At 39.5% G+C, this 12,093-nt stretch overlaps 1 protein-coding gene across 1 annotated transcript; it reads left to right on the top strand.

Annotated features, from left to right (window-relative positions):
- The first annotated feature begins 178 nt into the window (after positions 1-178).
- Positions 179-10,822, top strand: ago2 (argonaute RISC catalytic component 2). Its single transcript, XM_028037226.1, has 20 exons — positions 179-429; positions 2,463-2,510; positions 3,217-3,394; positions 3,495-3,615; positions 3,729-3,910; positions 4,171-4,307; positions 4,414-4,548; positions 4,965-5,052; positions 5,212-5,359; positions 5,450-5,569; positions 5,674-5,796; positions 5,898-6,031; positions 6,129-6,313; positions 6,407-6,566; positions 7,674-7,764; positions 8,051-8,245; positions 8,344-8,478; positions 8,730-8,831; positions 9,561-9,760; positions 9,867-10,822. The coding sequence occupies exons 1-20, from the start codon at positions 414-416 to the stop codon at positions 9,973-9,975; spliced, it is 2,607 nt and encodes an 868-aa protein (XP_027893027.1). The 5' UTR covers positions 179-413; the 3' UTR covers positions 9,976-10,822.
- Positions 10,823-12,093: the final 1,271 nt, after the last annotated feature.

Genomic DNA, 12,093 nt, shown 5'->3' with positions numbered 1-12,093 from the left:
AACATTAAAAAATAGAATTTAATAGAAGTAAAGTAATGTTGCTACACACTCATGTACAGTAGGTGGCGGTAGGCATCTTAAAGTCGCTTGCGATCCGCCACAATAGAAACAACGAAGAAGAAGCAGGAGGTTAAATAACGCAAGCGGAAGTGGACGGGAGCTATCTATCTTGCCTCGTATCTCTTCTCTCTGCGCTTGCGTTTGTGTGCTGGGGGGATGGGGTCGTGTTGAGGATGAGAGACTCCAAATATTTATCTCTTGGCTAACTAAATATCCATATTTCTAAGCCGTGGGTCATTCCTTGCTGTTGGACGTACGAACATCGCTTCGGCTTCGTATGAAGCTCGGTGGAGTTTGCCCTCTGTAAAGTGGACTATCCCGCACGTCCACGATACGCTGAAAAAGTCGACAAAATGTATTCTGCTGGAGGTAAGTGCCGCAGCTACTGCTAGCATCGGCTAAGTGATGCCGCTGGTGAAAATGTACGTGAAAGTGTTGGTGCTGGGTGATTTCCACGCAGCAAATAAATTGCCTGTTACTTGATGACAAAAAAAGTAATTATTTGAAGAGGAACATTTGTTCTCGTCTCTCAGCAGGTATAAGATTCAGGGAAAAGCTTAGTTAGCAACAAGCAGCCGTTAGCTAACTTAGCTTTAGCTTCGCCTCGTTTTTAGCAACTTGCTCACTGTAAACTAGCCTCTGTGTTTACACGAGTTTAAATGCAATTTTTGAATACGAACAACAAATGCGAATAGGTGCCTGCTATCATTTTATCTTTCCGTTAAACACCTAGCACTTACGTTAAGCGGTGTTTAGCGGCCGACCACGCTTTCTAATCGGATCCCCAACCCATACATTAAGTCCAGTAGTGCACATCTTCAAAATGTCACAAAAAGTTACTAATGTTGTTTACAGATCTTATACTTCGAAGTTGACAATTATATAATAAGGTAATGATTTTAATTTTTCTTTTTTTTATTATAAAGTGCTTATTAAGAAGATGGTACTTGTTTGGCGGCGACTTTACGAGTCGCAAAACTTGTTTACAAGTTTCAGCGTTATCACTTTGAAATGCCTTGCTGCTGAAATGTGCTATACAGATAAGATTTGATTGATTCATTGATTGATTGATCACTGAAACCTTGAACTGAAACGTAACCAATTCAAAAAAAGTGACTTCCTTCTGGAAGACAATAGTTCATTTTGAGTTTGGAATCAACAATATTTATGGGAGATTAAATAAGGGTTAAAACAAAAAGTACATAGAAGTTCAGGGATGGATCGTCAGTTTGTGCAAAAACCAAAAAAACTAAATAAAATGTTCATTTTAAAATATAATTTTAAAACGGATAAAGTTCTTTTTTTTTTTTTTTTTTTTTTCCTTTGGATTGTGAGCAGCACAGCTCAAATACTTTCAAAGAATGGGACTATAAGCCCTTATACCAGAACATTGGGCCTTTTTAGTTCCTGACTGACTGTGGGGGTTGTATAAAAGTACTTCAGGTCAATTCAGCCCTTTCATTTCCATTTTAAACAAAGGACTTCGTAATCAAGCGGTGAGCCATTGCATGCAGTGGCTTACTAATGGCATGCTTGGTGCCTGGTAAGTATTTTCAATTGATTCTGGAGACGGATACTCATAAGACTATTCAAATCTCTCAATAAATTTTTGGATGATTTTATGTTCTTTGGAATTGATATGGATTCCCGTGGTCCAGTTGACTCAGGCTCTCTAAATCATTAGTTATCAAAGCGTCCTACTTGCATCCTTTCTTCATGAAACACGGATTGATTCTTTTTTTTTTTTTTTTTTTGCTAGAAAAAGTCTAGTAGATTAAGACTCGAACTATTACAAAATGATTGGCACATGTTGCATGTTTATTGGCATGTTATTTGAATTAAACATCCTTTGACCGTTGCATTTTCTGAAGACTTTGCAAGCATCAAACTCAAACGTGAGCACACAACTTTAAAAAACCCAAACGATACTAAGAATTTTGCCCTGTCTTTATTTCAAAACATTGCAAGATATATGCTTTTATTTGTATTTAAATGAAACAAAATTCTCCCTACATTTACAATGTAGTTGGCAAGCCAGAGTCTGTTTTTCTTAAGAAAAATATCTCTTTGCTCATTCCGAGACTTGTGAACTGAAGTGAAGTTGTGTTTTTCTGGCAAATGGGTGGATCCATTCATTTTAGGCTACCAGCCTGGTTCATGCATACTGCTCGTTCGCAGATAAGGGCCCTATCATTGTCAACGACTGTTCAGTGGAAGTGATAAGAAGGCAATACAGCTTAAAATAAACAGCTCAAATGAGCCGCACTCTTTACTTTTCATGGTCTTGCAGCAGGATATCTAAAGTTATCAACTTGATATTGTGTTTGAGTAAATGCCTTCACATTTATTTTTATGTGTAAGCGGACTTTTATACACGTAACATGTTATTTTTGTCCTTGTAGCTACAGAAGTTCCAGAGGGACCCCGTTCCTCCGGGTCAATGAGCTCTGGTAAGCTGACATTTTGGTTTGAACTGGTTTCAGCTGTAATGTATTGATACTGGCAACATAATTTATTCTTAAAGTAAATGAAATGCCTTCTGCTGAAATGCGTGTGAATTTTTATGCCCAAATTAGGGAAAAAAACAATCACAACTGATTGTCAGGTGCTGTGAAAGTGGTGATGTCACTTTTATGCAATACACAGTAATGTGCATGGAATTGAGACTGCGCTTAGTTTCAGATGAAACCATTATTGCTGTATTTTTACACATTCATGCTTCATGCAGGTTTTGTTTTAACTGTTTGTCGTTGACTCCCCGACAAATTAATAAGTAGTTTTGGGTTTGCCAGGGCCGTAGACCCGTGTTTCAAACAGCAGATCTTATGCTTGATGTATCGGGGTGTTTTAAGGGAGTTTGTCAGAGTGGAACTCAAAGATAAGGTGGGGAAGGGATTGGTTTACTCTGACAGACTGAAATATCAGAAGTCACATATGTGAATCATATTGGGACAGGCAAGTTTACTGGCAAAAAAGTCACATGGACATTTCTGAGTTTTAAAGACGAAGGAGGTTCAGGAATGGATTTGAGAAAGCCGAAATGGTCTTAATGATTATTATATTCTAAAAGTATGGGTGTTGATGACATTTATAAGAATAAACCCAAAAGCATACAAATGATATTCTGTTTATGTTGCTTTCCTTTGCTTGTTGCAGACCCACCTTCCCCGTTGCCAGAATATGTGTTCAAGCCGCCACTGAGGCCAGACTTTGGCACCATGGGTCGGGCAATCAAGCTCCAGGCCAACTTTTTTGAAATGGAAATTCCCAGATTGGAGGTCTATCACTATGATATTGACATCAAGCCTGAGAAATGCCCCCGGAGGGTTAATCGGTAGGTCTATTTTTTCATGTTTTACTTTATTTTGTCTGCAGATTAGTGGGTGGGGCTAAATCTTTTTGCATTGCGGTGCTCAATTTCCTGTTGTCCTCAGGGAAATTGTGGAGCACATGGTCCAGCACTTTAAAACTCAGATCTTTGGCGATCGAAAGCCGGTGTACGATGGAAGAAAGAACCTCTACACTGCCATGCCTTTGCCCATAGGCCGAGACAAAGTACGTCTTTTACTTCTCATCCCTACTTGAGTGAAGTTTCCTTATTTATACTTTTTAAAAAGTAAAAAAAAAAAAGAATCTGAACTTTATTATTTGCCATTTTTAATCCACAGGTGGAGCTTGAAGTAACTATTCCAGGCGAAGGTAAAGACCGCAGCTTTAAAGTGGCCATCAAATGGGTGTCTTGCGTTAGTCTACAAGCTCTACACGAGGCTCTATCCGGACGGCTACCAAGCGTTCCCTTTGAAACTATTCAAGCTTTGGATGTGGTCATGCGGCATTTACCTTCCATGAGGTCAGTTCTGTTGTTTTTTTCTTATTATTTTTTTATGGTTTGTCACTCAAAATGTCTTTTAGTAATAATTTTACCCGGTCGAACCTGTTTTTGTGTGACATTCACAGAGTGAGGCTCTGTCAGGAGTTTCATTCATGTTAATTATAAGTTCATTAAAGTCAATTATTACTTAAAAGATTTAGCATCCAGCCACACTTATAAGTTGTCAGATTCTGTGCTGCTTGTTTTTGTTAATCACATCTGACCGTTGTCCGATACAGGTATACCCCAGTGGGTCGCTCTTTCTTCACTCCTTCAGAGGGATGCTCCAACCCTCTCGGTGGCGGCAGGGAGGTGTGGTTTGGTTTCCATCAGTCCGTCAGACCTTCTCTCTGGAAAATGATGCTCAACATTGATGGTAATCTGCGTCATTCATTATAAAAAATAAATCCATACAAATTAGTTGTCTCCACATGTCTTACCTCTACGTGTTTTGTTTTTTTGGGGGGTTTTTTTGTTTGCAGTTTCAGCCACTGCGTTCTACAAGGCTCAGCCTGTAATTGAATTCATGTGCGAAGTTCTGGATTTTAAAAGCATCGAGGAGCAGCAGAAGCCTTTAACAGACTCTCAGCGAGTGAAATTTACAAAAGAAATCAAAGGTACGTCCTTATTCACACCAGTTTAGATCGACGGTATAGCAACATTTTTAGTAAAAAAACAAAAAAAACAAACATAATGATGTTTTTTAACTTGAAGATGTTAAAAATAGTTTTTTGTGTTGTATGAATATTTAATGAACTGAGATTTTGAAAAAGCCACTACAGACATTCCTGCTGTTGCTTCCAGATTTAAAGAGTTGTACATACAACCAAACTTGGCAAATTGTTTAGACCCAAAAAAAAACCTATTCCGAAATAATTTTGGAGTGGCAATACAGGAGAAACCTATAGCTGGTCTATTTAAAAAAAAAAAATATATATATATATATATATAATTTATCTCAAAGCCAATTAACTTGGCCTGGAGTTTTTTCTTTTGTTGTTTTAACTTTATTTATTTTGCGTCCCTCCTGCAGGCCTCAAGGTCGAGATAACTCACTGTGGGCAGATGAAGAGAAAATACAGAGTTTGCAATGTGACCAGAAGACCAGCCAGCCACCAGACGTAAGAAGGCCCTCTCAACATGTTATCTAAACTTCATTATCCTGTAGCATTATATGTATTGAGCCAATGGATTGCGTTAAAAGGAAGATCTGATTGATAAACCTACAGGGATATTTGATCTTCTCTTTGTGTTGATTGAATTATTCTTTATTGCCTCAGGTTCCCCTTGCAGCAGGAGAATGGCCAAACTATTGAATGCACAGTAGCACAGTACTTCAAAGACAAGTACAAACTCATCCTGCGATACCCTCACCTCCCATGTTTACAAGTGGGACAGGAGCAAAAGCATACCTACCTCCCGCTAGAGGTAAGACACTTTAACACTCTGGATTTTATTCAAGAAAAGTGAGAGTTCTGCTTGTTTTTAATTGATTTTCTACAAACGTGGTCTCTTCAGGTGTGTAACATAGTGGCAGGACAGCGCTGCATCAAAAAGCTGACCGACAATCAGACCTCCACAATGATCCGTGCCACAGCCAGATCGGCACCAGACCGGCAAGACGAAATTAGTAAACTGGTACGTCGTCTGTGTTCATGTTCCTTCTGCTTTTAACAAACCGATCAGAGCATTAAATGAAGCATAATAAACTCAACACATGACAAATTTTGTTTCGATTCCAGATGCGAAGTGCCAACTTCAACACTGACCCTTATGTTCGTGAATTTGGAGTCATGGTGAGGGATGAAATGACAGAAGTGAACGGCCGCGTCTTGCAAGCACCTTCGATACTTTATGGCGGCAGGGTACGTTCAGCGGTATTCTGGATGTGTTTTTTCCTTTGTTTTTAATATATACATGCAGTGCAAAAAATGTTGACCAGCATTTTCAAAATGACATTTTTCAGAACAAAGCAATAGCAACACCAATCCAGGGAGTGTGGGACATGAGGAACAAACAGTTCCACACTGGCATTGAGATCAAAGTGTGGGCCATCGCCTGCTTCGCACCGCAGAGGCAGTGCACTGAACTTCTGCTCAAGTAAGAGAGATTTGCAGGATGTTAAGATCTGTTGCACATGCACCTTGTATATAAGAATCTTATTGAGCATAAGATAAACTCGTTCTTCATTCGGCAGAGCTTTCACTGACCAGCTGAGGAAGATCTCTCGAGATGCAGGGATGCCCATCCAGGGTCAGCCTTGCTTCTGCAAGTACGCCCAGGGGGCGGACAGCGTGGAGCCCATGTTCAGGCACCTCAAATACACCTACCAGGGCCTGCAGCTGGTGGTGGTCATCCTCCCTGGAAAGACGCCAGTTTATGGTGATGACCTGATTTAATTTATTAGGGAAAAAACAGTGTGTTTAACATTTAAAATGTTTCCTTATTTCGTGTCTTCTTGTTGCATATCTATAGCTGAAGTAAAGCGAGTTGGCGACACTGTGCTCGGAATGGCCACGCAATGCGTCCAGGTGAAGAATGTCCAAAAGACAACACCTCAGACTCTCTCCAATCTCTGTCTGAAGATCAACGTCAAGCTGGGTGGAGTCAACAACATCCTGCTGCCGCAGGGCAGGTCGGTGAAGTTGCTTACAGTAGTATTTAACAGGAAATTCACGACTTGTGATGCGAGAGTATGTCAAAAGGTCACATTTAGACTATTTTCACTTTTGCATTGAGTTGGCTTATGACTATCTACAGGGGAAATGCAGATTTTTTTCAAAAATACATTATTTATCTCAAAAGGAAATTAAATATTGTTATAGTTTGTATCTTCGGTGCTGTTGTGGATGGTGATGTTGTGGGCAACAAACCTGAAAAGGCATCTGAATAAACTACTTAAACTACTGCATGACAAACTCGTGGCCCAATTGTCCAAATATGTAATAAATCAGCCAAAATAAAATTGAGCAAAAGTCTACTAAAAGAAGAGGTCAGAGCTAATGTAGCAAAGCTTCTCCAACATGCTGCCATCATGAGTGGTGCAACTCTAGAAGGTATTTAGGGAGTCATTGTGTAAGTGTTAATCTCCCTCTTGAAAACATGTACAGAGAGCAAAACATGTAAAGCAGTTCAGGTCAAAGTTTCTTCCTGCTACAAAAGGAAGGTGATGTGGAAATTCTATTGTGGTTGAAGTGAAGTGAATTTATCAGGTTCCTGCTGCGTTCAGATCAGAAACGTGCTTCACTCTGGAAGATCTTTAGTGCCGCCCCAAATCCTACCCCTGTTTTTCATGTTTGCATATTCACTGGCTTCTACATTACCCCCTCAATGCAAATATGATCGTGAGTTGAAGGTTTTTGTATAATCCAAGGTAGTATTTTGAGATTGGAATATTTAGTTTCCACCCTCTTTACCAGCAAATCAGGATTTATTCTAAATTAAAATGCCAAGAGGGTTATCGGCTTCAAGTATAACTCTTTTTAACAGAACCTCTCCATAAGTAAAGGGTGTTTTTTTCCCCCCCCCCTATTTCAAGTTGTAGATTAAATCTTTATGATGTAATTGGGAAAAAAAAAGTCACAGTATCATTGAATGGAGCCTCACTGCAGTTGATGCCTTCAGATTCCTGAAGAAGTGAGCAAAAAGGATTTATTGGAGCTGATATCACCATCTCCATATTGCCTGTGTATATGATATTGTTATATGAAAACTTATATCCACTCTGTGCATTCCTGTGCAGGCCGTTGGTGTTCCAGCAGCCAGTGATCTTTCTCGGTTCGGACGTGACTCATCCACCAGCAGGAGATGGAAAGAAACCTTCCATTGCTGCCGTGAGTTACAGTTAAATTAATGTAATAATGTTTTATTAATCATTTGATTATGCAGAAAATGCACTTAAACACAACATACTCGAAAACTATTTTTAAATTCACGACCTCTTTAAGTTACATATGGGTTGCGCTCAATTGAGTTGCCATAAAATTTGAGGTTTCAGTGTAAATTAGTTGTAGTGTTTGTAATTGCAACAGTATTTGTCTCCTCTACCTACCACTTTTCTTTTCTGGATTTTTTTTTCCCCCTTTGAAGGTTTAATGTGCCCTATGCTGTTTTTTTTAGGTGGTCGGCAGCATGGATGCCCACCCCAGCCGATACTGCGCCACAGTGCGGGTGCAGCAGCACCGTCAGGACATCATCCAGGACCTGGCCAACATGGTGCGGGAGCTGCTCATCCAATTCTACAAGTCCACTCGCTTCAAGCCCACCAGAATCATCTACTATCGAGACGGCATCTCCGAGGGCCAGTTTAGCCAGGTAACGTGTGTGTGATGTCTCAGAACACGAGTGTTATGCAGGCTTTGTTGTTTCACAGTAGGCCTCATTTGTTAAATTTGCAATTTGTTTACCCGTAGGTCCTTCAGCATGAGCTCCTGGCAATCCGCGAGGCTTGCATCAAACTAGAAAAGGATTACCAACCTGGCATTACCTTCGTGGTTGTACAGAAGAGACACCACACAAGGCTGTTCTGCGTGGACAGAAACGAAAGGGTCAGTATCATGTTAGAAATGAGGAGTTTTATGTTTTTTCTTAGAAAATGCATGAGAATATAGTCATGCATTCGTAAAACCAGTTGTATTTGTTTGCTTTCTAACTTGGCCGGTTGTTTAATTAACGAGGTGGCATTAGCATTTTACTTCCCCTCTTTTGTACTAGTGTTGTTTCTCTAAAAGTTGCCATATCTTTGTCTGGTCTTCCTGTAGTTGTTGCTTGAAAAGGTTTATAACTTGGACTTTTTCAGGTCGGAAAGAGTGGCAACATTCCCGCGGGGACTACAGTGGACACCAAAATCACCCACCCATCAGAGTTTGACTTCTACCTTTGCAGTCATGCAGGCATTCAGGTAAGAACTGTGCTACAATTATCTGTGATTAATCGAGGGGGTTTAACTCCAGGCTCCAATGCTACCACTTTTTATAATCAAAATCTTTTGGCCAATTTGAAATCTTGGGCTATTTTCAAACAGATTTTACTTAAAATGGGTTTTGTCTGTCTATCCTGCTATAACAAAAAGTTGGAAACATTTTTTTAAATTTATATTAATATAGTAAAACAAGGAAAAACGTATCTGAGTTCCTGTACAAGCGATTAGCAGAGGGGACATAGTTTGCAGGAGTCTCCATTTGCATTTTTCAGAGAGTATTTTTATCCACAGAAGGTTGTAAACGTTTAATATTCCAGCATCTTCCATGACAGACTGAGGTTGAAAGCCCAGATGGATAAAATCTGCTGAAAGAATTGCAATCTGCTAACAAACATGATGTTCAAAGTAGTTTCCCTTATATAGCTTGTTGAATCTCTGTGGACATTCGGACTTCATTTTGTAAACACTGCAGACACTGTGTTGTCAGGGTGATCCAGTAGTGCTGTCTTGTTGTGCTTTTATTGGGAAAGGTCAGATTTGGGGTTTTTTTTTTTTTTTTTTTTTTTTTTGAGCCTCTGACTGGCCTGCCACAAGCTGAAATTAAGCCGATTCCAGTCAAAAGCCGATTTCTCTGAGCATCTCTAACTTTCTTTCTTGTATCTAAATAAATGTGTCGCCTCACCCTTCATCCATTATCCTTCCATCCAGGGAACTAGCAGACCGTCTCACTACCACGTGCTCTGGGATGACAACCACTTCTCGTCGGATGAACTGCAGGTCCTTACCTACCAGCTCTGCCATACGTACGTGCGCTGCACCCGCTCCGTGTCCATCCCAGCACCAGCCTACTACGCCCATCTGGTGGCTTTCCGGGCGCGCTATCACTTGGTGGACAAAGAGCACGACAGGTAAGGACGCGTGTTCTGAGATTTTTTTATATTTTTTTTCCCCTCTCTTTCTTCCATCAATGACCTGTATAGCCTAACCGCTTTTTAAATTTTTTTGCTTTTGTAGTGCTGAGGGCAGTCATACATCGGGCCAGAGCAATGGGAGGGATCACCAGGCCTTGGCCAAGGCTGTTCAGATCCACCAGGACACCCTGCGCACCATGTACTTCGCCTGAAAGTACAGCGCCCTGATGGGCTGGGGGTAAAAAAAAAAAAAAACCCGCCAATGAAACCAACGGCCCCTCTAGCTGTCTCTCTGTGAGCTCCAAATACCATCACAAGGTTTCATATCGTCTTTTCCCTAGGTGGCAAACTTGTCACTCACCCATATGTCCACATTTGAACTTCTCCCCTTTGACCCACCAAAGTAAGCCATTTAGTAGTGAAAAAGGCAAATTTTCGACAGAAATTAGGTTTCTAGATGAATGTCTTTCTTTTTCTTTTTTTTTTTTTACTTGTTTATAGAACTTTTTTGTTTTTTCAAAATTTTGAAAATGGTAAAATTTGCACACAGAAAAACAATAGTTTCTAAAAGAAAGTGGGCTGTTACGTTACATACCAAGTTGTTGTTTTTTTGTTGTTTTTTTGGGGGGGGGGGTTCTGTAGTTCTTCCGATTCTTGTTTGCTCAAGTGGATCCTGGTCCGTAAATAGAGGATCTAAATGTTGGGGAGCTCACTTACTGTTTCTATGCCTGAACCAAACATCAACAGCCAATCCAAGCAAAGTGCACTGACCAGGATGGGTACTTTACAAAGGACAAAAGTACTTAACCCTCCTGTTATGCTCGTTTCTGAGGTACAGCAATAATGTTCCTGGGTCTGTTTGACCCGTGGAGTGTTTATTCATGCAATAGTGTCAGAAACCAAAAAATTCCTCCAAAACACTTTTGTATCTGATTATTAACTCCAATACTAACCATTTCAATCAGTATTTGTGCAATGATGTTATTTTTTATTTCTCACAAATAAAGGATCAATGATGACAACTTTTCTAGTGAAGTAAAGAGAAAAGTGAGAAAGTGAGCTTGTGTTTGGTGTGGTGTGTGTGTGGGGGGAGGGGGTGAAATATGGTACATGGCTGTAAGGAAACGTATAAAATTGGACATTTAAAAAAAAATTAAAATCTTTTCAACCTTTCAACTTGACTGTCGGATCAAATTGACCCGAACAGTATGTATTTAAAATGTAGATGCAGGGGAGGTTGCAAATGTGTAAAATGAATAAATGTTCAATTTACTTCAAGTGCACCTATTAAGACAAATAAAAAAAGTTTCATGCAAAAAAAAACTTCCAACTATTAAAAAAAACAAATTTACCTTTAAAACGGGTCAATTTGACCTGCAACATAACAGGAGGGTTAACATATTATGAATTATTTGAATATGTTTCTTTCCTTCAATATGGGTCATTATCTGATTTTTTTTTTTTTTTTTTTTTTTTTTTTTTTTAAAGTGCCATTTGGGACCAGGATTTTTTATTTTTTTTCTTGATGAATTAGTTCCTGGTTGGCGTTTCTGCATTTTTCTTTGATTCACATCAAACTGTTTTTGTTTTTTATTATTTATTTTTTTTTATTTCACGCCAAATCTGGTGACGGCGAAAAGACAGTTTCTCATCCGATTTGCAAACTTATTTGGATCATCTCTGACAGATTTTTATTTTTTTCCTCTTAAGGTTTAGAGACTGAATGACCGTGTTTAATCCTGTCGTCTGAACCGATCATTTTTTTTTTTTTCAAGCATAAAATCTGGTGCGCCGGGACTGGTTCCCAGCAACCTTTTTATATTGTATTCTGAGCCGTACTGATAAAAGATTTGAACTCAGAAGGGGATCATAAAAATTTTTTCACTTATAGTAATTCTTCATTGTATAGTCCTGTAGATGAGATGCATTGTTGTTTTTTTGTAGTTATTATTTTTTTTTCCTTTTTAAACTTGTAGGCATTTATAGCAGTTTTTTTTCTCTTTTCATTTCTATGCCCCTCAATCCTACTTCTATTTTTTGTTTATTGTATATAGCAGCAGGAAAGTATTTTCTGCTGCGTCGTGGTCAGATCGGGGCAGCCGTGTAGCGTCGCGGGGGAGGGGGAGGCAGGGGAGGGTATTCGGTACAGAAGAGTTTTTACATTTGAACTGATTTTAAATGATTATAGAAGAGCCTCTTTAGTTTAGAGGACACTTCAAGAACCGCGAACGGTCGTCGCACAAAAGCATCGTTTGGGGGGCGGCGGCGGGGGGAGGGATTTATGCAAGCAGCTTTTGTGAGTCTTTTTACTGAAATAGAAATGTTCCTAG

This window comes from Xiphophorus couchianus, chromosome 13, assembly GCF_001444195.1.
Source record: "Xiphophorus couchianus chromosome 13, X_couchianus-1.0, whole genome shotgun sequence".
NCBI lineage: Eukaryota > Metazoa > Chordata > Actinopteri > Cyprinodontiformes > Poeciliidae > Xiphophorus > Xiphophorus couchianus.
The sequence above is the reverse complement of the archived record's forward strand: the minus strand, read 5'-3'. Positions and strand labels throughout refer to the sequence as shown.

What these genes read in the sequence shown, in the direction of transcription:
- ago2 (XM_028037226.1), top strand. An exon ending in TGCCCCCGGAGGGTTAATCG is followed by an intron (nt 3,395 to 3,494) that starts GTAGGTCTATTT and finishes TGTTGTCCTCAG; the next exon opens with GGAAATTGTGGAGCACATGG. An exon ending in CGGCATTTACCTTCCATGAG is followed by an intron (nt 3,911 to 4,170) that starts GTCAGTTCTGTT and finishes TGTCCGATACAG; the next exon opens with GTATACCCCAGTGGGTCGCT.